Genomic DNA, 25,585 nt, shown 5'->3' with positions numbered 1-25,585 from the left:
ATTTGAGTTTGTATTTACTAGACTACAGAATGTTCTGATGCATAAAACCTTAGAAGTGAAAGAGGGTGCGCTTTCTTTTTTCCACATGAGTCTACATCCATCTCACCCAGCGTTTACTCATCCATTTACCACAGCATTAGATTTGAAATCCAGAGGTGTATCTTCTTTATCTGATTTGTTTTTAAGATTACAACATATTTAGCAGAAAGAAGAGTCTCACCACAGCAGGTGTGACCGTTTCTCCCGACATATTTTATGACTCACACTCACACTATCTACTCACACCACTAGCACTTTATATAGCCTCTGTAGAAACTATCTACACCCTCACTTATCTTAACTGCACTACTGTATAGCTCTGTGTAAATAATCATTCTGTACATTCGATAATCTTTAATCCTACAACTGTTTACAACTTGCATAGTTCCCATTTCTGTATAGCTGTATATCTCAGATTCTGTAAAGTTATTTATTTCATATTCTGTATAGTTTTTCATATTTATATCCTGTTCATAGCCTGTACATAGCTTGTACTCACTACAGCCTGTACATACCTATAGTTATAGAATATTCACAACATACTTCATACCGTGTACATCATAACATACCATAATAGACCCATTTCTGTAATATACTCACATATCTATATTATTGCTAATATATATTGTAATATATCTATATCACTAAAGCACTTCTGGATGGATGCAAAAAGCATTTCGTTGCCCTGTACCTGTGCATGTGCAATGACAATAAAGTTGAATTCTAATTCTAATTCTAATTCTAATTCACTATGCACTCTACTAATGACATGTCACACAAAACACCAGAGATAAAACTGATTAAAAATAAAATAAATCCATGTTCAACAAGTTCAGTAAGCCAAACTGTGATTTCTTGCTTGTTACTGGAATGAACGATCAATCAACCAATCAAGACTTGATCTCTATGAATTGGTAAACACAAACAGCAAAGAAGTTCAAGCCATGACAAACATGAATATATGACATTAAATATTATAGATATGAAAAAGAGCTTATAAACTTACATAAATCCATTTTAGAGGATCGCTCTATTTTGGAAAAATCTAGTAAAAACTAATTTGCATGAAATGACACCAAACGCCGGCTCGATGATCTGATTAGCCTTGTGACTGACACTTACAGAGCTACGACTCCCAAAAGGGAAGTGGTGGCAAGAAGGAGAATTGGAACCAGTAGCCAAAGTCACAGTAAAAACGTTTGGACTGTAATGTGCTTTTCGCCCTGTCACACACTTAAAAGTGCTTCTGCTCCAGTAGACACGAAAAAACGACTGAAGCAGAGCTGATTTGTATCAGGCGAAAAATGTGCACAACTGGAAAAAAAAAAACCCAAAAAACCAAAGAGCTGCATGTGATTGATTTGTTCCAGGCTGCTCTTTCTTTGGTGAGAGTGGCAGATAATTCACTGATGAATAAAGGATCAAACAACAATTTGATTGGTGTTTCATCCAAATTGGCAGGTGCACGTTTTTTTCTATGTGAAACATGCTGGGTTCAGCTGTTGGACAGAGACTGCGACCGACATGGCTGGATTAATCCAAGCTGTGTTGTGGTGTTATTTCCATAGAAACCACAGAAGAGAAAAAAGTAGTTGACTTGATGAATTCAGAAAAAAAGGGGGCTGTAAATGTCTGATAGCAACACTGAAGGACAAAGAGAGAAATGAAAAGTTGTATTAACAAATCAGTGCCAACCTGAGGCACACAAAAATATGACTGGTGATACCGTACAGCCTTACTAGCCCTCCCTGAGATGCCTAATGGACTAGCACATGATAAATAAATGCATTTTTGGAACGTACAACCTTTTATTCACTCTTAGCTGTCACCTTGTCCCATGAAAAAGATGCGTTAAGTATTCCCCAGGTTAAAAGCAAGCCATCACAGGTCTATGCAGCGTACCATTATGCCAAAATGCCTTTGAATTTCAGCATAAAGACAATGTACAAAGAACAAACCTCACCTCTGAGAGCAAATATTGTGTTTTATCTGGACCATATATCTAAAAACGGGACGCCGAAAGAACACAAAAAGTCTTTGCACCTACATATAGTCACAACATAATAAGAACACACAAAGGAATAGCGAAGATCACCAGTGATTACAAGTTCCTACGTTAGCATGTAGCAGTGTTCAAAAACCACTGAGATGTGGGGTTTTTTGTTTTTTCACATCCTAGTCACTTGCGTCACTGCTCATTGCACGGCGAGGCCATGGAGACCAGTAGTTGTGGGTTTTAATTCTGTGTAATGCCAAGCTAACTACCCAGAAGGACTGACTACAGTAGCACTTTCAGGTCCAAGGACTTGTTTCAAAGTACTGAATGAGATGAAAGCAAAATACAAAAAAAAACAAGCCTATTCATACCGAGCCTTGTTACTACAAGCTGGTCTTGTAGCGACATGTTTTGGTCGTCAGGCTCAACACATTTTGCTACTTGTCACATATGTAAATTAAAACAATTTGGAAGCGACTGGATTTTGTTCAAAAAGTCTCTGTTTGGCTGTTCATCATCATAATTTCTATGAGACAGTTTTCTTCAGCAATACAAAATATAAATCATGGTTCAATTTAAAGTGCTCCAAAAATAATCTGCAGCAGTCTCACTTTCTGATAAGGTGATAGAGGTTGAGAAAGAGTTTTGCAGAGGAATTGATACAAGTAAGGCTTGAGAGCGTTCAGCAGTCTTATTATAGCCAAGAGCCCAAATAGTCGATTGATTTGAACACTGCAGCATGCTGTTGCACTACACACACACACACCCCTCTCTAAAAAAACAGGAACAGATCAGTGAAATCAGCTCCCAAGTCTTTGATAGAAACAAAAACCTGAAGTCATGACTGCTCACAATAGAGAACTATTTGTTTTGGTATTTTTTTCCTTTCGTTTTGGAGGATAAAAATAACAGCATGAACAAGGAAGGAGGAACAACCTGCAAAGAAACAGTGTCATATAATTAAGAAGGTAAAAGAGAGTGGGCACGGCATGGGCGAATGACAACATAAGACTCTGAGCTGAAGAAGAATTCGCACAAAGCTCACAAGGGCAAACTCTCCATGCTGACCCTCCCATTGAGGTGTTAAACTATAAGGATGAAAGAAGTTATAAAGAAGCCACTTATCAAGAGTCATTCCACTTTCTTTTTCAAGTGTCTCCTCTTTTATCTTCCCTCTGCCCCAACTATTGAATCTTGCCTTTATTCGAATCACGCTTCAACTTTCTTTACACTCTTTTCTTTTCTTTTTTTTTTTGGCGGTCTTTCTTTAGATCTGTGCCATCTCATTTATATTGAGGCTTACATCTGAGCCCTTGGAGAAATCAGGCAGTTTTTCACTGCTGAAGCATGCTAATGGCCTCTAAAAGCCCAAGTAAATCTTTGTTGATTTTAGGAAGAGGCCTTGCTCTGCTTACACAATTTTGTCTTGATTAGGATTCAGTGCAGGTTACAGTAGACAGTGTAGATAAACGCCAAAGCTGAAGAGTCGACTCGTCGGATTAAAGATGTGATGCTGCAAATTTGTGTCTGTGAGGCTGCGTATACATGAGATTCGGGGAGAAAATAAAAACGATGCCGAAATCTGGCTCATCGCTGAAGCTTAGTGTCTGAGTTGTTGGCTTAATTTGACATTTTTAATGCGCTGGAATTTTAATAATGCTCAGAAATTATATTATAAACAGAGACTAATGATTCAAAACACCATCTTCTAAGCTGCTCTAATCATGATTTAATCAACAGTGGATCCATTGAAAGGGTTGCTTCAAGTGCAAACCTAAGGATAAATCTGCCTAGACACTGCTGTCTCCCTCTCCTTGCTAAGCATGCAACAGTAGATGGGCCAAAGCATAGCTAGCTAATTAACAAATACCTAGTAAATAGGCTAAATTCAGCCTAGAATTACATTCTCCAGGCAGCCAAAAATTACATTAACTTTGTACCATAAGACTTGCTCCAAAACAAACTTTCTCCTTGCCTTTGGCCTTTCTCACAAACACACACAGAGATGAAATATCTGTCAGCCCCTGGGCCATAAGGCAGAGGAGGCTCAGTGAGGTTCCACGTCCCCTTCTTAATCCACCACCCCGCCTGCATCCTTCACTCAAACCTCCTCACTGCTTCCCCTCAGACGCTTTCCTCACACCGCTGTTCTCTGGTGTGATGTGTGTGTGCATGTATGTAACACTTTGTGTGGCTTTTAAGTGAGTAGCGCTAAACTGATTAATTCAGAAAAAAAGACAAAGCTTTACGAATGTGTCAAACTTCTTGACTCAATGATACAAAAAAAAGTGACAGACTAGAAGCGGCAATTCCCAGCCTCAGTCCAGCCACATTAAAGTTTCTTCGCTTAGTTAAATATCCCACAGAAAGGCTGCCAAGAAGGCCTTCGTGGAGAGACTGTGCATATGAGTGTGTGATTACAAGTGTACCTTCTCCAACAAAAGTGTACCTGGTGAGAAGCAAACAAAGTACAGGTTGATCCAGAGCTGGATCCATAAACCAAAGACACGTTTGATGTGTTAAAAATGGGCGAGAGTGCAAGCCAGAGGGCAAAAAGAGCCAAACTCACACAGAACAGGAAGACCGCCTTTCTTTTCATCATTTTTATAGCCTCATCCAGCTTCCTGAATTACCCACACTTCACTCACTCCCCGTTGGCAAGTTCATCCCATGACACACATACGAGTGAACCAGGAGACCCCATGCCAGCTCTAATGGTCTACATCTAAGCAAGCTACTGCTGAGCTGATAGCAGGTCAAACCCACTAGACCCACTGACAGTTTCATATTGTTAAGCTGCGCTGAAAAGCACCTTAAATTGATTGGCATGATCTGTGCTGACAGACTGAAGAGCATGCTAATATGGAGATACCGGCTTAAAAAGACATTTAGGAGGGGATCGGTGCCTTTTGGATTTGTAAAACTGTTCAAAAAATAATATGTGAATTAAGGTCAATGAATTTTTTTATTTCCAACTCCATCCCTTCCTTTCATTTGATAAATTATGGGATTTTGAACTTGAAGATGTTTTCAAGGTTTGGCGTTTGTGGCACTGTAATAAAAAGTGTGCCATTACTGGCATACACAGATTAAGAAAAGTGAAAATAGCTTTTCAGCATTTAGCGGTTTGTGCACAGCGTCTTTCACTGCAGCCACACACAGCACACAAATACTTATGGTTAAAAATACATTAGATTTGGTCACTACTGTGTTATACAAGCACTCGTTGTTGAATTGAGCAAAATGACCACAAATGATATTAATGGGTTCTCATTTGGTAAATGAGGGACTTCTTGACTAAACATTGCACCTGTTTGAACACCAATATGACTGTGCTGTGGGTCCAAATCCTACAGCTACCTGTGCCTTTAGGGGTGCCTTTGCTCCAGCTTGTAGAGGGCTCTCCACTAATTTCACCTAAATATCACTTCACTCGCATGGCAGCACATTCTTGTTTTACTGCAAACTTTTAAAACTTTTAAAAACTATGCTCCACCACTCCTCAAATTCATACAGTTTTAATCTGTGAGTCTTCTGCATAATCTTCTAAACCAACAATGTCCACAAGCACATCTTTCAGCATGCCTCCATTTTACTTGCATATTCTTTTGGAACTGCTCACAGAGGCAGATCACTGCTGGAGAAGAAGACTGATGGCTGAGGCGAGAAAAGAAGCCGTCGCCTTTATGGGTGAAACGCAGCTGTGAAGAACTGGAAGACAGGCATATGTAGCATATAGCTTTAGGCACAAATTGCTGGGATCCATATTAGCATGGAAGGCTAAATAAACAAGGGCATTAGGTGGAAGCCGTTGATTGACAAGGAAACGAAGATAATAAATACTGGAAAGGATCTTAGATGAAAATAAACATATGCTTCTATTCCCATTATGGGAACATTTAGTGGAATTACACTTTAATTATTTCTATAGTTCCACTTGTATATTATGAATGTATAATTTCTATGTCAAGCCAATACTATGAAAATATGAGGGTGTCTAAGGACTTCATCCATTTATCAGCTGATAAAGACACAGTTAACAAGACATCTGGTATCAGTAAGTAATCTGTGAAAAAAGAGGACTGTATAACTATTTCGACCGCTCTGATTATTTAATATTTTGTGGGCTAAAACACCAGCATGTGGGTTTTAATCAGGTGCAGGGCAAAGCGAGCTCAGGGCCAATGGCTGAGTAAGAAGGGCTCTAATCGTCTCTTGGCTGAGCTGCAGAAGTGTGCGTTCTCTTTTGTAATAATCGATTCCCAAATATGTCTCACGACAGCCCAGAGGTCATGGAAACCAAACAAAGCTCCAGGTGGCTGAACTAATTCGATCCTCATCTCTGGCACAAGGTGTGAGAATCAGTGGCATGAGCTGCTGGGCTGCTTCTCTGGAAGAAAACCGGCACGAGTCAGATTTCAGAAGCACGAAACATTTCCAGAATACTAAATAATACCTTTCCTTGTCATCGGCCTCCCTGAATTTTCCCAGGTTTCCCTTTACTGTACCCCCTCCAATGGTTGCCTGTGGCTGTTAGTATCTAATTCATTGTCCTAGTGCGCTGCCAAAAGAGGTGCAGTCCAGCTTTTTTTCCATTTTTTCAGCCTGAACACACCGACTCATTCTCTGCAGCCTGTTTCTTACCCGCCCAATTTTGCCCTTCTCTAATCAATTACATCCCCACTGCAAGTCTGTTGCCTCTGCCTCCCCTTCATTGCTGACTCATAATTCATCGAATCATTGGCATTTTAAACACCTTTATCCCCTATCAGGATGACCTGATAGGCATCAAATGAAAGTGGTGCAAATCTCACTTCTTACTACTTTTAAAACCACTGACACACACACAGCAGGCGGTGAAGTGAGCAACGTGGCTCCCCTGGTGGACGATCGCTGTAATATCATCGGTCCTAAAACATGACAACATCACTGTTTGTTACATGAGGGCGACGGATGTTATTACATGTTATTACTTGTTATTATATCATTGATGTTTTTGTCATTGTCAAATAATCTGGCATAATCTTGGGAGGAATGGCGGGTAACAAAGGAGAGGAAAATTCCTCTGAGCCCAATAAAAACATTTCCAGATATATCTGTGTTCAGCTAAGACAAAAACAAACATAAGGGATATGTGAAAAGAAAAGAAAAAAATCAGTCAAACGCCTCAGCTGGTATTCTCCCACAGTGGGTGAAAAATGCACATACGCATAAAACACCTCTGTAAGTGGCTGCTTGAAACACTGACTGTGTAATCTGATGGGCTGTGGGAGTTAGCAGTCTGGGCTCACCAGTCAGCTGGTAAACGGGAATGTGGGAGCAAGACTTTTTTGACTAGTTGCCATTGTTTCTACTCCAGCCAGGAGTCGGACAGTCACTCCTCTCAGCAGTGCAGAGGTCCAAAGAGCGATGTTTTGTTTTTCTTTTGCAGTTAGGCAAGCGAGGTGAGATTCACCTAACTTTATTTTAAACTCTGATTGTGTTAATCAGGAAGCATTAAAAGGACCTTGCTCATCCCCTCGCGAGCAAATAACCACAGGAATTTGAGGAATGCTGTGAGAACGATGTTGCAGCTAATGGAATTCATCAGAAGCCACAGTGTAAACAATTTTATGGAACCCAACTTTGAATGGTCGTGGAAAAGCCATCTTCGTGTCCCGGGTTATTTTGGTTACATCCTTAATGAGTGGCAGGTGACCGACAGTTAAATGATCCACATGTTGAAAACAGTGTGTTATTCCAGCACAGCACAGCAGAACAGAACAAGCACAACCGAAACAACTTTTATCTGAAGATGCTTTTCTTAATCGTTCATTTCGAAAGTATATAAAGTCACAGCAGTAGATTCTCCCGTGTAAAAACCCGAGTAATTATTCACCGCAAGCCTGTTTTTGTCTACCCTGCGTGTTGCACAGTACCACTTTTTATTACAACTGTTCACAAGAAAGCAGTGTCACCAATCCCACCCGAGAAGTCAGCAGCCCTTTCTCATGTTCTTGACACAAAACCTCTCCTCTTACCTTTGTGCTTCTCCATTCGCTCGCCCCTTCAGCTCTCATAAAACGAATCAATCCCAACGAAACTTTGCGGCCAAGTTCCTCAATGATGGCACTACTTCTGCAGCTAATGCGGAATGTAGCCCGACCCTCCCGTTTTCAACAATACACTGACTGAGCCGGACACGCTGAGTTGTGACGGAACAACAGCGCTCTCCTCTTGTTCCTCATCTCTCTTTTTTGCCACACCTCCTCCACCTCCAAGTTTGCAGCATCCAGACAGAGACTACGTCGCTGCTTCAAGACCATCATCCAGGTGTCACTCAAACATCCACGCCCGTAGACTTTCAGTGACAAACTGGGGGAATGAGCTGTCTTTAAGGGCATTTAAATGCGTGCGCTAAAGTGGAAACTAAAGGGAAGTCCGCGTATCCAGAAGCTCATTTTATCTGTTTCTCTGCTGTGCTTCAGTTGCCTATCTTGGGTCGAATAAAAGGCTAATGCTAAAGAGAGGAACCCTGTTTCATGTCAATTGATTATGTTTTTGCCGTAACATAACAAATCCTCAGGCAAACACCAGAAATCCTCCAAATCCAGAAAGGTAGAAACTGCTGTTTACCAAATCTTGGATTGGCATCCTTGACTGCTAATAAGCACTCACATGAAAGTGAGTTCCTGTCGCCTTCCAGCTCTCTCGTTCTCTCCTGCAGCAGAAAAGTGAAGTTCTCTGCCTAAACAATCGAGAATCCCCGTGGGAGAACCGTGACCGGGTGGAAGTATGGGAGGAATGTGAAGCGGAGTAGCAGATCATGCTCCAGAAGATGATTAAAACGCACGACACGCACTCTGGTATTTGAAGACGTGAACATATTGTGTTTATTCAATGCAGACACAGAATATGAATATGTAGGTGAATATAGAAGAGAGAAAAAAAAGCAAGATTTATTTGAAAAATAAACAAAAAGGGGGGTTAAAAAGAAAAACATTCTAAAATATTCAGTGACAGCAAAAGAAAAACATGAAATAACCAATAGTTCTTTAAAAAAAAAAAAAGATCTAAAGGAACCATGACAGGAATAAAACACAGCCTTCGGATAGAACAATGTTTTATGGCTCCTACAGATCTTGGCAGCTTCAGGAGCCCATCAGCAGTCACCTTGAGAAAAAAACGACCACTTTCAGTGTTCTAACTAAAATTCCTCAACCAGAGGATTTTCTTTTTGTTTAATTTCCCCCTTTGCTATTCCAAAAATTTTAGAACCTGTCAAGATGCTATCCAGGAAGTATATTGGTAGAAAGCAGGTCTTCAGCATGTCTTGACTTCCTGTTGAGCCACTTCAAGAAGGATCTGCAGCTGCTTGCTGCAATAATCTGGGAATGTTGGAGAAACAGTATTATGCACAGGTCAAGAAGTGCTCTCTTTCTTAAGATGTTTATCTTTCTGTCTTCCTAAAGAATGGTCTGACCCAGCTCAGAGTCTGATGACTTAATAATAGCCCAAGGTTCGTGTTTCACATACAGTGCTGTGAAGATGTTATGTATCACTTCCTGATTTCTTCTATTTATTTTTTTGGTCACACTTACATGTTTCCCATGTTTCTTCAAAAAATGTATAATCTTAGACAAAGATAACACCAATCAATCCAAAATGCAGTCTTTAAACGATCATTTTGTTTATTAAGGCAAAAATGTTATCCAAACCTTCCTGGTGTAAAAAAGTAGTTGTCCTAAAAACTGGTTGTACCACTCTTAGAAGCAAGAACTGCAATCAAGACTTTGCGATAACTGACAATGAGTGTTTTACATCGCTGTGGAGGAATTTTGGCCCATTCGTCTTTGTTGAATAACATTTTTCCCTTAATAAATCAAATCTTTAATAAAAAGTGCATTACGTGGAAAACTGGAAAACTTTGTGGTTCCTGTGTTATCCACATTGTGGTCACTGTATTTTCAAAATAAAATATTTAAATAAATAATGAAATTATCGTTCTATTATTATTGCTTACACCTCTTATATTGGACTTATGGGTATTTGTAAGATAGTGATAGGAGTAGGGAAGTTTCAGCACTACTACAAATAAAAGTGTCCGTGTTCTGCAAGGAGTTGATTTCAGTCATTAACTTCCTCATTCACAGGGATGTTTTGTAACAAAATGAGTATGCATATTGCATGATTTCACTTCCAGCTGATGGAAAACCACCTAGATTTTACACGCAAACAGGTGCTAGACTTCCCCATCAAAATCTGGATAATACATTTTAAGGCAAAACTGCAGTGACGCAGTGTTTTCACAACAACCACGTGTTTCTGTGAGAGACCTAGTCCATCTTGCAGGACAGATGGACTAGGACTTCAAATGCTTTGCAGGTATGAGACTTACTGAAGATTCGCCTCCATGTGGGGGGCAAGCAAAAGTGGTAGACGGTCATGTAGTAAACTGGAACCCCAGACAATGTAACTACACAACTACATCCTGTGTTCCAAGGGTCCGAGTAAAGAGAGAGACCCACAATGAAGAAAGACACCGCTGTGAAGGTGACTGCGACGACCAACGGCACCTTAATGTTAATAACCACAATGTAGCAAATACATAAACAAACAAACCAATAAATTGTTCAGTTTAACATGTAGTAAGACAAAAAGGCTTTGCAATTCAGTACAATATGCTAACCTTAAAAGGTCTAGGGTGGAGGGGGAAACGATATCGATGGATGAGCATCCCCAAGGTTGCCAAGGCAATGAAGAACCAACAAGAAAAGGAGGTAAGGCTGATGAGCTGGGAAATATCTCCACTGATTAACATGATCACCATCAGTGGGTACTGGAGACACACAGAAAACAGAGTAACTCTTATGTCACTGTTACACACACAGTGATTAAATACACAGAATCAAGAATCATCTCATATCTTTTTAAGGTGAATTAAATATACAGTTTAAATATATTTAATAAGATATTCACGATAAAATATTAGGACTTATTCTTGGTTGAAATTAAACATTCTACTTTGAGAGTTTTTGACCAATGCCTTGTCTTCTGTACTTTATTTTCAAAGCGTTTTACTATTTATTTACGTAGATGACTGGTTTATAATGTGTGGACAGCTCTTTACCATTAACAGCAAAGCAGGTAAAGGTGTGTGTCTGCGGATATGGATTGTGGAAAAGATCTGTGGCCAGTAGCCCTCTCTGGCTCCAACGAAAAGCATCCTGCAAGACAGAGCTCTCACATGAGTTCAAAGCCACAGAAAAGATGGCAGTAATCATGTTTTATGAGGTCCGAATACCTTGGTGACACAAAGATGCCACCATTAAGTGTTCCGAGGCAAGATAAGGCCACAAGTACTGGAATTACAGAATCCAATCCCTGAAGAGCACAGGTGGCGAATGTCTGCGGGACAGAGAGCTTATCACACAAACTCTGTACACACATCGCTCTGATTTTTCTTTTTTAATACAGTACAGAATGTGATGTACCACAGCCACAGCATCAGACAGCAGCAGCTCAGTGGGAGCCAACATAGTGTAGTAGGCCACATTAACAAGCACATATAAGACTGTCACGGTCACCATTGACGAGATTATTGCCAGTGGGATGTTTCTGTTAAGACAGGATACAGACAGAGTGATATAAGAGCTGCAGCCAACTTGGTCTGAGAAACAAAAAATGAAGATGCAATCTACCTGCTTGGATTTTTGACCTCTTCTGTGACAAAGTTCAAACAGAACCTAAAGAAAAATAAGGAATGACACAGGCATCTGATGTTTGTAACAGTATGATTTAATGGACTGTACAAAGCTAAGCAAAATAGTTTTGTATAAATTATGGTAAAAAAAACCAAACCCAAACATGTTAAAATCGTTTGTATTTGTAGCAGCTCTCCTGATATAATATGTTTGCTTACCATCCAGTGTAGGCATATAGGCCATTATAGATGGCGAGTGGCAGCCTGTCTAATGTTAATGATTCAAACTCAAAACCATTCTGGAAGTTTTCAGTCTTTCCTGCAAAAAGGATGATACAGAAAGAGATGACAACCAACTGAATGCATTGTAATTATTATTATTATTGTTATTGTTGTTGTTGTTGTTATTATTATTATTATTATTATTATTATTAGTGGTAGTAGTAGTAGTACAAAATCAATTCTGCAAAATTTGGGTTGCTGTGCAAAAATGTACAAAAACGATGCAAGAATTTACAAATCTTATATTTCGTGCACAACTGAACATGGAAAATATATTGAATGATCACACAGAGAAAATCCCAGTCTCTGAAAAGCAATGTCGTATTTTCGATTGAACATAAATTTGGGCCAAAGCCATGTTTTACCACTGTGCAAGAATGTTACATTATTCTGATTTTTTTTTTTTTTTTTTTTTTTTTTTTTTGCAGAGTAGTGAACCTCTGTACATTTCTACTTCTGAGAAACTCTCTAAAATGCTCTTCTTATATCCAGTCATATTGCTCATTTGTTGCTAGTTAACCTAATTAGTTCCTGAAGCTGGTTCTTTTTAGTATTTCTTACTTTTTTCAGCTTTTTTTCAGTATTTTTTATTTTCTTTTTTGGGTGGATCTTTACAGTTAGGAAGTCTGTGTCTTCAGAAATAACAATTACGTGTTCCCACCTTTGACCAAAGCAATGATGCCAGGGATGATGATGAGGACTAAAGCAAACATCTTAATGAAAGTCAAAGAGACCTGGATGTGAGATGCCATGCGCACACTCCAGCAGTTGACTGCCACAAGAAATGCTACAGACACACAAAGATAAACAACTGGCAAAATAAACTATTGTGGTTAGTATAATACAAACATGTAAAAAAAATAAAAATACAGGACTGTGCAAAGTTGTTGAGTCATTCTTCATCTCTTTATATTTTGCAAGGAAAATGGGAAATAGATGAATGAGTAAAATTTCTGCACGCATGGAAATATGTGTTCTGTTTGGAAGTATATAGGCAAAACAAGTTTGTACAAAATTGCAGAAACTTGTTTTTACAATTTAAATGAGCTTTAAAGATTTGGTACTCCGACCTTTATTCTTGAACTCCCTAGTTCTCCAGGCTTCTTGAAGGACATTCAAAGATCTTCTTTACATGTTGGCTGCCTCCTTTTCTTTCCTCTCTCAAGCTGATTTTTGTCAAGTTCAGATCTGAGCTCTGATCTGAGTCCATGACTGATAGTTTTCAATTGTGTGTTTTTCTATTCACATATACTTTTACTGCTTTGGCAGGGTATTTGGGATCATTTCAAGCTGAAAAATGAAAATATTCCCAGTCAGATACTTTCCAGCTGATATTGAAAGGTTTATAAAAGTCAGACGTTTCTTTTGTGTGTTCAGAATTCCAACAATTTTGACAAGATCTCCAAAATCACAGCATGAAATCAAGCCCCAAACCATGACAGAGCCTCCACTGTGTTTTACAGCTGGTTCAGACACTCACTGTTGTACCTCAGTGATTTGAACAAAACAATATTCCATGAAACCAGACTTTCAGTTAGTTGTATTGTAGCATACCTCAGTGGCTTTGTAACAGACACTCTTCCACTTAGACCATTTCTAATACGGCTTCTGTGAATTTTAGATGGATTACCTGAAGGCCTAGATGCATACCCCAGTCTCTACTGGATTTTTCCTATAACTTAAGGACATGTTCATTGGATTTTGTTCATCTGCTACAGATTCTTTTAACCACTTTTTCCCATTTCCTCAACATTTCAAAGGAAACACTGCACACTTGAGAGGTTTTTGGTTAATAACACTTTAGGAATCACTTTGTGAGAGCAAAAATACAATCTCTTGCCCTGTTATCTTTTCTGTTCTTCATAGAGTCAGCTAAAGAAATTAGAGAAAAATTATTACAAGACAGTCTATTTGGAAGCAAAACATAAAGAAATCAAGGTAGACTCAAGACTTTCGCACAACACTGAGAACTGAAAACCACTCACTCACTCCAAGGATGCTCACAAGTTTGATTAGCATTGTCGGAGCAGCACATGGTGCGAAGAATGGCTCCACCACATAACGACTGAAGGCCAAGGACACAAGGGAAGTCGAAGCTGGTCTGGATATTAAAAATATTTTCAGTGATTAAGCGCTGACTCTATTTTATAACTCTAGCCTGATAAATAATAATCTTACCTGATAAATAAGAACTCAACCCAGAGTCGGAGGAAAGCAGGAAGGGGTCCTAATGTCTCCAATAGATACGTGAAGTCACCCCCTGATTTTGTAAAAGTGGTGCCTAGTTCAGCATAGCACAGTGCCCCTGGAAGAACAGAAAATAAGCACATGAAAATTTTTTGATTGTGATTTGACAATCAAAGGCCTTTCTGACAAAACCTTTAAAGAATTTGATCATCATGTTGGGCTCAAATCAGATTTTGTGGTTATTAGACAAATGTATACATTGAAGATACCTATTACATGTAATATTTATGACCAGCTTAAGAGATTTATTTTTACATCTGTAATTATTGATGAACTTTGATAAACTTTGATAACCAAGCTTGCAACATGATGCTTCAAAATGTGTAGTTCACGAAACAATGAATTGACATCTTTAATTTACAGTTTATGGAATTTTAAGCTTGAGACATAAATACAGCTTTTAAAAGACAGAATACACTTTATTCAGATCTTACCAAACAAGGAGAGGACCCCACACAGTCCCCACACTAGAAGTGACAGCTCCACGCTGCCACTGTTCATTAGGACTCCCTTCGGTGCAATGAAGATCCCACTGCCCACCACTGTTCCCATGATGAAAGATACAGCAGGCAGCAGCCCAATCTCCCTCCGAAGGTGCACCAGCTCCTCGTCCGTCTTCTTCTTGTTATCGTCCTCTTTATTCATCTGTGTGTGTCCCATTTGTCCGTGGCTGCAGGTCACAAAGTAAATGAGCTTGAAGCTATAACAGAAAGAAGCCTCGACCTACACGTTTTTCTGTGTTCACTCGCTCTTACTCCATTGTCCAGCCTGACTAGGGAACAAAGCCAGTACTCTTCCAAACTTCAGCCATTAAACATAACAGCTTTAAGCCTTGACGCTTTTGTGTGGAGCTTGTCAGAGTCCTTTTAGACTCAAAGAGAAAAGAGTTGGGATGTTGCAGAAACAGCTACATAGACTGCACATAGCTACTTTTAACAAGGTTCACACAAGCTGTCATTTTCCTCTGGTTTCACACAGTTTATGTGTTCTCATTTGTCTACCTACTACAGAATGTTCATTTATCACTGCTTCCCTTCCTGTAAAAGTCACAACACGTCACTGATATTTACAAATTTATGAAAAGAATTCAGCTACAGATTGTCTCATGTTTCTTTGTCAAGTTAAATAAACCTTTTTGAAGATTGTTTGACCAGTATGGGAGTAAAATGTTTACAATGTGAAGCTGTATTAGTGTAAACCTAAGCAATGTGGTTTATATCATCTCTGCAGACTGCATTTTTAAATATTAACATTATAAACTATCCACTTGAAAGGCTGCTAAAGCACTCTAATGCATTGTGAAACTATCTGTCTGAGCATATTAAGGGCTACATTAAGAATTTATTACCTTTGTGATTAAAATGTAGTCAACATAATGTATTGTAAATGTTAAAGCCTACATGTTCAGTTCAGTTCAGTTCATTTTTATTTCAAACATTTCAAACATGTGCCTTCACAATCATTACAAAATATCATTCCATTATTTGTTTGAAAAGGAGTAGGCTGAAGTATTTACTTATTTGTCCCTACCCCCTCAAGTTTTACCTCTCATTCATTTAATTTTTTTTTTTGTCTTAAATTAAACAAACAACATATGAAACATATAAACATATGAAGTAAAACAAGACATAACATACATAAATCAAAAACAAGAAATTAGCAAGCCCCACCACAGTATAGTTTCTTTCATATGAAAAATACAGAATGTGTATATTTGCAGATACACAAGTTATGGAAAAACAACAAACCAAAACAAAACAAAAAAACAAAAAAACAACCAAAAAAGAACCGCAACACCATTACCAGCAACATTACCATCCTGGGTTAACCCCGTTTTCTTCATTCTTATACTTATTTAAAATTAGGTTTTTATATTTTACTTTAAACTGTTTTATGTTTTGACTGTCTTTTATTTCTTCTGTTAGACTGTTCCATAATTTAACTCCTGCAATTGAGATTGACATAGTTCTTAAAGTTGTTCTAGCACTTTGTATTTTTAAATTCCATTTCCCTCTTAAGTTATACCCACCTTCTCTTTCTATGAACAATTTACAGATTTCTTTGGGAAGCAGTTTATTTCTTACTTTATACATTATCTGCGCTGTTTTAAGCTTCACCAAGTCTTGGAATTTAATAGCTTGCATTTTGACAAAGAGTGCATTTGTATGGTCCCTGTACCCTACATTATTTATTAATCTAATGGCCCTTTTCTGTATTATAGTTATTGTTTGTGTGTTACTTTTGTATGTGTTTCCCCAGACCTCTACACAGTAGCTCATATATGGCAGTAGTAAAGCACAGTATAAAATGTGCAGTGCTTTCTGATCCAACATATGCTTTGCTTTTCCCAGGACGGCAATGCCCCGTGCCAATTTCCCCCGAACATAAGTAATGTGTGGCTTCCAACAGAGCTTGTGGTCAATGATCACCCCAAGAAATTTTATTTCATTTACTCTTTCTAAATATACATTGTCAACACATATTTCTACTTCGATGTTTTTCTTTTGGTTTCCAAACAACATAAATTTGGTTTTATCGAGATTCAATGATAATTTATTTATATCAAACCACTTCTTTAATATCGTTAATTCCTGTGTGATCATTTCCAAAACCTGTGGCAATTCCCCACCTGAACACAGTATATTTGTGTCATCTGCAAATATTACAAACTTTAAAATCTCCGATACTCTGCAGATATCATTTAAGTACATAATAAACATTTTTGGACCCAGTACTGAACCTTGAGGTACTCCACAAGCTATATCCATCAAATTAGATTTATATTCATTTATTTGTACATATTGTTGCCTATTCCCTACATAGCTTTTTAACCATTCCAAAACCACTCCCCTAAACCCGTACTTTTCCAGTTTTTTTAATAGAATTTCATGATTAACAGTATCAAACGCCTTCTTTAGATCTAAGAAAACTCCGAGCGCATACCTCTTATTATCCATACATTCCGTTATCTTTTCCATTAAATCTATCAGTGCCAAAGCTGTTGATCTGTTGTTTCTGAACCCATACTGACTATCTGTCATTAATTCATATTTTTCCACAAAACTGTCAAATCTTTTTATGAAGAGTTTTTCCAGTATCTTAGAGAACTGGGAGAGTATTGACACTGGTCTATAGTTTGTAAAATGATGTCTTTCACCGGTTTTGTAAATGGGAATAACTTTAGCAACTTTCATTTTTTGTGGAAAAACTCCTTTTTGAAACGACAAGTTGAATATATATTTTAATGGTTTTACGATACCATCAATAACTGTCTTTACCGTTACCATATCAATATCATTCCAGTCTGTACTGGTTTTGTTCTTAAGTCCTCTAACCATGTCATAAATCTCTTTCTCTTCCACTGCTCTTAAAAACATTGAGCTACTATTCCTTTCAATATTTTCACCAGTGTCCCTTTCTATTCCATCAACCTTTATTTCTTCTGCCAGTTTTGGCCCTATGTTTACGAAGAATTCATTAAAGCCATTTACTATCTCCTCCATGTTATTAATACTTCTTGTCCCTTCTATAAAGTACCCAGGGTAATCATTATTCCTTGATTCATTTTTGATTATTCTGTTTAATACATTCCATATATCTCTTGTGTTATCTTTATTGTGTTCTAACCTTTTAATGTAATACTCTCTTTTACAGGATCTCATTATATTAGTTAATTTATTTTTGTAAGTTTTATACTTCATTTCAGTTTCTATTGTTCTCTTTTTTATGAATTCTCGATATAGGGTATTCTTTTTTTTGCTGGCATTTTGTAGTCCTTTTGTCATCCATGGTCTTCCTGCATAGTTGTGTTTCCTATTGATTTCAATTACTGGGCAGTTTTTATCAAGTAATGTGTTAAATGTTCTTAAAAATCCTTCGTAAGCTTTATTAACTTCTGTTTGTTCATATACAATATTCCAATCTTGCTTTAAAAGTTCATTTCTAAGACAATTTAAGGTCTTCTCTGTTCTTATTCTTTTGTAAATAATCTTATGTCCATCGTTGTTCACTTTATAATGGCAATTATACGATGCAAAGACTGGTAAATGGTCACTTATATCATTGATTAACAGCCCACTTTTTATCTTTCCTTCTATTATATTTGTAAATATATTATCTAATAGAGTTGCACAATGAGATGTTATTCTGGTCGGTCTTGTTATCAGTGGAAATAAACCTATGCTGTACATGGAATCAATAAATTCTTCTGTACTCTTATTATGATTTGGATTCAATAAGTCAATATTAAAGTCCCCACAAATAAACATTCTTTTCTGATTTATATTTGTAAATAAGTCCTCCATATTATCCTTAAATATCTCAATCTTAGATCCTGGTGTTCTATATATACAACTGACAATTAGGTTTTTCCTTTTTTCTATACTTATTTCCACTGATAAACATTCCATCACTCCATCAATAACAGTTGTCATTCTTCCCATTCTTTTGTACTTTAGGTTTTTATCAATGTAAAGTGCCACCCCACCTCCTTTCTTGTTGATCCTGTCTACATGAAGGAATTCATATCCATTTATTTTAAAGTCTTCTTCTTTTCCAGGAGTTATCCAGGTCTCCGATATGGCTATCACATTGAATGGCTGTTCAAACTGTGTTATGTAGTCTTTGATGGCCTACATGTCAGACACCTTGTCCCAACCATGATAAATGACACAGTGTATTTATAAAAGAACAAGCTATTGTGATTCAAGGACAAAACAAGATACAAAATAACAGAGAGATTAGTTGTAGATTTTACTGACATGAATCAGCACAGATGACAGTCTTGCAATTTTAAAACCAGGAGCAACCACTACAAACATATGATCATTAATTTTTTAAGTCTAGATGGAAAACAAGCAATTTATCTGATGGTGTTTTAACACTGGTAGTGTCAAGGCAGGGTATGATTAAGCTTCTAGGGGCCTATATCTTGATATCTATATGTCCATAATTCCTTTTCTAAATGAAAAGGTTTGAGTGCACAGAAAAATAATTCATTAATTAATTAAGAAAAATAGCTAAAGTGTTTTAACAGCTTAACTGGGACAGGCGAGAGGCTACCATGCCACTATGTGTTAGTAGATAGAAATGGTAATAACTAGACTTTCTACAGGCGTGTGAAAAAGAAAGTCCACATTCACTGTTCCCATAAGAATGAAGAGGGTAAAGAACAAGCAGGTGCTACAAATCCCCTTGTTTAACTGATCACCAGTAAGTGTGACCACCTCCTGGAAAGTAGAAGTTTTGGCAGTTTGCAGGTCTAAAGCACTCAGGTGTGTGTTAACAAGATGCTGCAAGCATCCCAAGAGTGGACGTCCAAGTAAATTCAACTCAAAATCAGGCTGTGCAGTGTGCAAGGAAAAAACCTCTTTGTGCTAGAAAGAACATGGCAGCATGGTAAATGGTAAATGGCCTGTATTTATATAGCGCTTTACTAGTCCCTAAGGACCCCAAAGCACTTTACATATCCAGTCATCCACCCATTCACACACACATTCACACACTGGTGATGGCAAGCTACATTGTAGCCACAGCCACCCTGGGGCGCACTGACAGAGGTGAGGCTGCCGGACACTGGCGCCACCGGGCCCTCTGACCACCACCAGTAGGCAGTGGGTGAAGTGTCTTGTCCAAGGACACAACGACCGAGACCGTCCAAGCCGGGGCTCGAACCGGCAACCTTCCGATTACAAGGCGAACTCCCAACTCTTGAGCCACGATCGCCCGAGCATGGTTAGAAAAGTTGTTTCCCCGAACAAACAACAAGACTTCTCTCCTTTGGACAGACAGAATTCAAGTGGAGATGTTTAGTCATAAAGTATAGCGCCAATTTGAGTGAAAACCAAATACAGCATATCAGCACAGACGTCTCATAAAACCTTTCAAAGTGGTGGAGTGGTAATGGACTCGCTTTGAAGCCAGAGTAAAGACTTGTAGTCAAGACTGCCTAAACCAAGAACAAGACAATACCAAGACCAGAGGGTATCGAGACCAAGACAAGACCAAGACCAAGACGGACCGAGTCAAGACCAAGACAAAGTCGAGACGAGACCAAGACCAAGACCGAGACAAAAAAAGTCTTTAAATTGCAGCCACGGGTGCCAGGCATATTTATGTGTTTTTGCGATGCACTCGCACAGCCCTCCTCACTGCTGTCTACAGTCTCACTCACTTACTGAGAGGACAGACGCACGCTCCACTTGACTATCGCGTCTCTCACCCTCTCTGTTTTTTACATAATGATATTATCCTATATCCTCGCATGTGATTGGCCACAATATGGAGGGATTGGAGCATAGCTGAGCTACTGTGTGAGAGCTGAGCAGCGAAAAGAAATTAAGTGAGGAGCCGGCTCTCGCTCAATGGGAGTCGACTCTTCTGATTCACTACAAAGCACTCTCTAAGCACGGCTCTTAGAGCTAAAGCTTTTGCGCATGACACATTATCGAACGTTACGTTGTGTGTCATGGATACTGTTGACCCCAAATATCCCGACCACTATGTCGATCTGAGACAGCGAGACCAAGACAAGACCAAGACCACATAAAAGTGGTCTCGAGACCGTTCTCGAGACATCCAATTTTACCAGAGGACTTGGGCACCTTGCAGTCAATACCAAAGTATTCTAGAGTCAAAGTGAGCCCATCTGTCCAACAGCTACATCTTGATTGAAATTGGGTTAGTGGAACAGCAATCTCAAGGACATGAGCAAGTCTACAACAGAATTGCTGAAAAACAAATAGTGCTGCAACACTCCAAAGACAGCTGCGGATTAATGAACACCTCCAAATCTCAAAGAACTGAAGCCCAATGATGTAAGGAAGAGTGGGCCGAAATTCCTCCATAATGTAAGAGACCGATAAAGTCAGAGAAAAAATGATTACTTCAAATTATTGCTGCTAAAGATGGTTGAAATGAATGATCGGGTGTAGGCTACTCAGTTTTTCACAGGATTTCACACAGCCCAGTAAAAACTTTCTTTTTCACGGGACTGTATGTGCTGTTCACACTGTTTATGGATCACATAAAAAACAAAACATCAAGACGAGTGAGCATGATAATGAATAAAGAGTATGTATTTGCATCTTTGCCCACGTTTTTGAGTCTTACAGATATTTCAACCACTTTTCATTGTCTTCATCGTCAAACAAAGACGTCTGTGTCCACAAGGTCATGTGAGCTATACGTAAATTTTCTTTGATCTAATTATTGTTTGCGAGGTAGGATCAACACCCTTTCTTTTTCTTTCCATTAATAAATCCAATTTTTAATTAAGGAAACGCTTTTAATCTCTTTTAGAGAAACATTGTTCTGTTTTTTCTTTTTTCAGATCCTAGGCTTGAAACTATGGCTAGCAGATGATGTCAGCCTTTTCTGTGCTTCATCCAGTGGTTAAAGTGGGATTTGAGGAATGAGTCAAACCAGTATAATGCTAGTAAAAGGTGGAATTTGGAAAGAACATCAGTAGCTTAAATTAAAATTAAAATTACTCACGATTACTACTTCTAGGAACCGGTCTTGTAAGTCAGCCATAGTTAAAGGTATCTGGATGCCTACTTTGATCCATTATATTATTTAAATTTCATTTTAATGGTTAAACTGACATATATAATAGCATTCATTGTTGTTCAGATTTAAGCTTTAAATTTCTGGTCCTTACCTTTGAAGAGACTCTCCCATCTTCCTCTCCTGACCTCTTTCTCTTTTGTCGTCCTCCATCTCTATGTGTGAACTTATCTCACACTCACTTTTCTTTTTCTTCCAGGAAACTGCAGCTACAGCAACTGCAGATAACGGTAGCTCGCAGACGCAGTATGTTGCAAATGTTAGAGAACAGTTTGTTTCTTTGGTGATATTCGTTGAGCTATTTGAAATGTTGCATTTGAAATTAGACGCCACTTCAAGAAACATCTTGTCCCTGCATCTTCTTTGCATCGACACCACTCTGAGGACGTGTGCGGGTGACAACATGTGGTGACTTAGCTGCTTCCATGGCATCCACTGGAAGGGCCAGGGTGGACTACATGAAAAACAAGATTGACTTTACATTATTTTGTATTAAACGTCTTATAAGATTTAACAAAAAGTGCCGGAACGCCGTTCTGAATCGTTTGACCCATGCCTTTATCATACTGCATTCAGTGAGTGTTTAAAGTGTGAATGTGAGTCAGGCATGGTGGCTCAGCATGAACTGAAAACAGGGGTGGTCCGGCATTTTTCTCCTCCACTCTTTCTGTGTGTGTCCAAGGACTGTCTAGTTAATCCAACTGGGGAATTCCTATTGTGCAGTAGACCTTTGTAAGGCCCTGACTGCGCGGGATGTTCAAGGTCCTAAACATTCAGATTCGGATGATTTGGGGTCATCATGCTTGCCTTTTGTGTGTGTGTGTGTGTGTGTGTGTGTGTGTGTGTGTGTGTGTGTGTGTGTGTGTGTGTGTGAGTGAGCGAGAGAGAGAGAGAGAGAGAGAGAGAGAGGTATTTGCATGTATTTGTGTAACAGCAGTGGCGAGATTTTAAACACCTGAGGTTTATGTGACTGCATTTTTGAGTCAAGGGCGCTGCTGTGGACTAGGCTACTCTCCTTGGTTCTGCTGCTGATTGAAGCACAAAGAGCATTCCTCGGCTGTGAATCAGAGGACAGAGGTCACCAACATTGCTCCAAATTAGCACTGAAACTCTCATTGAATCTTGGGCCATGTTTGCACACATACAGTGGGGCAAAAAAGTATTTAGTCAGCCACCGATTGTGCAAGTTCCCCCACTTAAAATGATGACAGAGGTCAGTAATTTGCACCAGACGTACACTTCAACTGTGAGAGACAGAATGTGAAAAAAAAATCCATGAATCCACATGGTAGGATTTGTAAAGAATTTATTCGTAAATCAGGGTGGAAAATAAGTATTTGGTCACCTCAAACAAGGAAAATCTCTGGCTCTCACAGACCTGTAACGTCTTCTGTACGAAGCTTTTCTGTCCCCCACTCGTTACCTGTATGAATGGCACCTGTTTGAACTCATCATCTGTATAAAAGACACCTGTCCACAGCCTCAAACAGTCAGACTCCAAACTCCGCCATGGCCAAGACCAAAGAGCTTTCGAAGGACACCAGGAAAAGTATTGTAGACCTGCACCAGACTGGGAAGAGTGAATCTACAATAGGCAAGCAGCTTGGTGTGAAAAAATCAACTGTGGGAGCAATCATCAGAAAATGGAAGACATACAAGACCACTGATAATCTCCCTCGATCTGGGGCTCCACGCAAGATTTCATCCCGTGGGGTCAAAATGATCATGAGAACGGTGAGCAAAGATCCCAGAACCACACGGGGGGACCTGGTGAATGACCTGCAGAGAGCTGGGACCAAAGTAACAAAGGTCACCATCAGTAACACACTACAACGGCAGGGAATCAAATCCCGCAGTGCCAGACGTGTTCCGCTGCTGAAGCCAGTGCATGTCCAGGCCCGTCTGAAGTTTGCCAGAGAGCACATGGATGATACAGCAGAGGATTGGGAGAATGTCATGTGGTCAGACGAAACCCAAGTAGAACTTTTTGGTATAAACTCAACTCGTCGTGTTTGGAGGAAGAAGAATACTGAGTTGCATCCCAAGAACACCATACCTACTGTGAAGCATGGGGGTGGAAACATCATGCTATGGGGCTGTTTTTCTGCCAAGGGGACAGGACGACTGATCCGTGTTAAGGACAGAATGAATGGGGCCATGTATCGTGAGATTTTGAGCCAAAACCTCCTTCCATCAGTGAGAACTTTGAAGATGAAACGAGGCTGGGTCTTCCAACATGACAATGATCCAAAACACACCGCCCGGGCAACAAAGGAGTGGCTCCGTAAGAAGCATTTGAAAGTCCTGGAGTGGCCTAGCCAGTCTCCAGACCTCAACCCCATAGAAAATCTGTGGCGGGAGTTGAAAGTCCGTGTTGCTCGGCGACAGCCCCAAAACATCACTGCTCTCGAGAAGATCTGCATGGAGGAATGGGCCAAAATACCAGCTACTGTGTGTGCAAACCTGGTAAAGACCTATAGTAAACGTTTGACCTCTGTTATTGCCAACAAAGGTTATGTTACAAAGTATTGAGTTGTATTTTTGTCATTGACCAAATACTTATTTTCCACCCTGATTTACGAATAAATTCTTTACAAATCCTACCATGTGGATTCATGGATTTTTTTTTTCACATTCTGTCTCTCACAGTTGAAGTGTACCTCTGGTGCAAATTACTGACCTCTGTCATCATTTTAAGTGGGGGAACTTGCACAATCGGTGGCTGACTAATACTTTTTTGCCCCACTGTATATAAAGACACATAAAGCACCACTTCAATCCCCTTGAAAAAAGACCTCCCATTTATATGAGCATTTTCATCTAACCCAGTCTAAACCATGTGCCGTCTACTCACTGTTAGGTCTGGGAATTTCCAGCAAAAGTCAAACCCAATGACTCTGCTCTACCTCCCTGTTTTTTGGGAAAAGTTAGAAGAAGAATGTAGAGGGCACTGGCTTTAGAAATACTACACCTTGTAGAGATGGTGCCTATTTCCCTGCACCACAGAGGTGCGTGCACCTGACTAAACGCCAGCAGGCTCTCACCATGGCTTAAGTGGAGGAGATCTAAGTCAAAACTGAATAATATTGTTTTTGGTTCTTGTATGATCATGATTTAACCTCTTTGAAAAATAAACAGTGGTTCTTCAGATTTCAAAGAGTCTGGGTGGCTCGCGTGAAGGTTGAGGATATTCTAAGGCAATACTTTTTGAGGGAACTAAAACGCTGTCTACCAGACTTTTGATAGCCTGGAAAAAGTTTTGATAGAATTTTCTTAAAGGATTATATTCTGAATAAAATCACTAACAGTTTGGATTGTAAGTATTGTCGCAAAATCGATCAATGTAGAGCAGTGTCACAAACCACGGAGGCCCCAGAAAAGTGCAATCAAACGTTGAGTTTATTAACAGCCCGGAGAAAACATCAACATATGTCTTCTGACCAAAATACATGTTGTGGATACTTATAAAGCAGTGGGGTACACGCCCCCCCATGGCGTAAATGACAGATTAAAATAGGTTCCAGACATTAGTCACAGTTTATCGTACATCTTTAATAGCGATAAGCAGACATAGAACTTCTCTTTTCTATAAAACCTTCCATACAAGGTAATAAACTTCAAGCCCTCAGGGTCTCTGAGGCTAATTATTGACTCTGATCATCTGTTACCAAGTAGAATAAAATATAGTAAGACACCAAATGAGTTAAGGTCTCAGGCCGGACACATTCCTAGATTATATGTATTATATGTACTGCAAGCATGCATTGCAGTTA

General features: G+C 39.1%; 2 protein-coding genes across 6 annotated transcripts in view; both read right to left on the bottom strand.

Annotated features, from left to right (window-relative positions):
• The window catches only part of afap1l2 (actin filament associated protein 1-like 2), a 45,406-nt gene extending 37,196 nt beyond the window's left edge, over positions 1 to 8,210 (bottom strand). For all 3 annotated transcript variants that reach the window (XM_085284599.1, XM_085284601.1, XM_085284600.1), the window contains exon 1: positions 8,056 to 8,210. In XM_085284599.1, coding sequence (XP_085140725.1) covers positions 8,056 to 8,071 — 16 coding nt within the window. In that variant the 5' untranslated portion in view covers positions 8,072 to 8,210. The remainder of the gene's footprint in view (positions 1 to 8,055) is intronic.
• A 503-nt stretch (positions 8,211 to 8,713) lies between these two features.
• LOC146568517 (cystine/glutamate transporter-like) lies at positions 8,714 to 22,007 on the bottom strand. Of its 3 annotated transcripts, XM_085284595.1 has the most exons (14): positions 21,907 to 22,007; positions 14,681 to 14,916; positions 14,178 to 14,304; positions 13,985 to 14,100; positions 12,661 to 12,810; positions 11,937 to 12,036; positions 11,716 to 11,760; positions 11,509 to 11,632; positions 11,319 to 11,422; positions 11,145 to 11,241; positions 10,704 to 10,853; positions 10,413 to 10,590; positions 9,293 to 9,402; positions 8,714 to 9,187 (listed from the first exon to the last, which is right to left on the bottom strand). In XM_085284595.1, exons 1-13 carry the CDS (start codon positions 21,963 to 21,965, stop codon positions 9,338 to 9,340), a joined length of 1,551 nt encoding a protein of 516 aa, XP_085140721.1. In that variant the 5' UTR covers positions 21,966 to 22,007; the 3' UTR covers positions 8,714 to 9,187; positions 9,293 to 9,337. The 3 variants fall into 3 exon arrangements, with proteins under 3 accessions (XP_085140721.1, XP_085140720.1, XP_085140722.1); XM_085284594.1 differs by having other exon boundaries at positions 8,720 to 9,402; XM_085284596.1 differs by having other exon boundaries at positions 8,727 to 9,402; positions 12,661 to 12,786.
• Positions 22,008 to 25,585: the final 3,578 nt, after the last annotated feature.

This window comes from Mchenga conophoros, linkage group LG8 (assembly GCF_057382185.1).
Source record: "Mchenga conophoros isolate Kocher_MC1m ecotype Shallow Benthic linkage group LG8, M_conophoros_male_GT1.1, whole genome shotgun sequence".
In the NCBI taxonomy this organism is placed as follows: Eukaryota; Metazoa; Chordata; class Actinopteri; order Cichliformes; family Cichlidae; genus Mchenga; species Mchenga conophoros.
Note: the sequence above shows the minus strand (reverse complement) of the source record. Positions and strands in the feature narration are given on the sequence as shown.